At 30.1% G+C, this 1621-nt stretch overlaps 1 protein-coding gene across 1 annotated transcript in view; it reads left to right on the top strand.

Moving 5' to 3' along the window:
• The window catches only part of LOC105458080, a gene marked incomplete at its 3' end in the record, with an annotated part of 3512 nt that extends 2111 nt beyond the window's left edge, over positions 1-1401 (top strand). The window contains exons 2-4 of the mRNA XM_011703145.1: positions 853-901; positions 1029-1142; positions 1233-1401. Coding sequence (XP_011701447.1) covers positions 853-901; positions 1029-1142; positions 1233-1401 — 332 coding nt within the window. The remainder of the gene's footprint in view (positions 1-852; positions 902-1028; positions 1143-1232) is intronic.
• Positions 1402-1621: the final 220 nt, after the last annotated feature.

The raw sequence follows: 1621 nt of genomic DNA, 5'->3' as shown, positions 1-1621 counted from the left end.
TATTATTGTCAATCTTTTTCATGGCAACGTAATTTCTGCAATTTCTTTCTTATAATTCTCAGTCACAGTTTTTTCGATTTTTTTTTGTCACACGTAACAGAAATACAAGAAGGAACCATTGTTATTGATTCTACTTTAATACTTTTTTTTCATCTCTTTTATATTCTCTCCTATACATTTACTTCTGTGCTCTCTCTCTCTCTGCGCAACGTTTGTTGCGTCTTCGTCATCATGCGAGAGGTCGACCGTTCATTCATTCACCTATTCGGGCTAGCGTTCATTCATTCATTCATTCATTTAACACTTTTGTGCCACGCGGAGATACGGATCTTCTGTCGCAGCGCTATGCGTCTGGGAACCTCTTTAACTGTTTTGTATAACAAGATTAGTCTGAATACGCGTATTTCAGTCTCTCGCGCCGACACCGACGAACGATAGAACTTAAATAACTTTTTAATTCTTTTTATTTATTTATTATAAAAATATGTAATTCTAGGATCTTAGATAGCATCTTAAATAAATAAATAATTTGTTAATTTATCTTTGTGAATTTGCTTAAATATTAATATGCATAAAACAAAAGTGTCGGAATCAATTCTATTACTATACATATGTATATTCACATATTTATATATATATATATATATATGTGCGCGTGCGTGTGCGTGTGCGTGTGCGTGTGCGTGAGTGTGTGCGTGTGCGTGAGCGTATGCGTGTGCGTGTGTGTATGTATTTTATATATTTAATATTACATATGTTTAATAAATAATAAATATAATATGATTTATTAATTAATTTCAGATAAAACTAATTTAAAATTAAAAAATAAAACCTCTGTAATATCCATTTCAGAATCAAAAAAAGCTATAACTAATCCATCAACGAGTCAATCTGCAGAAAGGTAAATATTATTTATGAATAGTATTTATTTTTTATTTTTTACAAAAAATCAATACAATATTTCATAATATTGTAAAGTTTTATATTTATACTTAATATATATTAATAAGATTTTATAATCTTTTTAGTATATCGGCAAACGTACAAGAAGTTACAATACTTAATAAAAACAATGAGTGGGAGACTATTAATTTTGCATCCGACGAAATGTTGGAGACTATTCAAATTGAAGATTCAACCGTGTAAATTTTGATATTCTTAATTTTATGTATTTTTAATGACAAAATAAAAATTAAATTTATTCTTATATAATAAAAAACAAACTATTTTAGCGAAGCTATTGGATTCGTCGACGAAATTGACGGTCCTAAAATTGTTGGAAAAGTACAACATTATGCTTTATTAAAATTTTTTTTGAATAATAATAGTCGCCACAGGATACAAATGATGGCTTGGAATGAGGAAGCAGAGAGAGTAAAGCATCATTTACAACCTAACAGAGTAATATTTTACACTTTATTTAATTTATTATATATATTATTTATAAGTTATTATTAATTATTTATACATTAATAGTAGTATGTATAGGCGGGTTCTAACCCAGGAGCTCCGAGGGGGGAGCGGGCGGGGGGGATTTGCNCGGGGGGAATGACGTCACAGGGGTAACCGCCGAGATGTTTACGTAAACATGGGCCATGTATGTTTACGTAAACAATGATAA

The sequence above is a fragment of the Wasmannia auropunctata genome, unplaced genomic scaffold (assembly GCF_000956235.1).
Source record: "Wasmannia auropunctata unplaced genomic scaffold, wasmannia.A_1.0 LD334705.1, whole genome shotgun sequence".
Lineage (NCBI taxonomy): Eukaryota > Metazoa > Arthropoda > Insecta > Hymenoptera > Formicidae > Wasmannia > Wasmannia auropunctata.
This window is presented reverse-complemented; position numbering and strand designations above follow the sequence as displayed.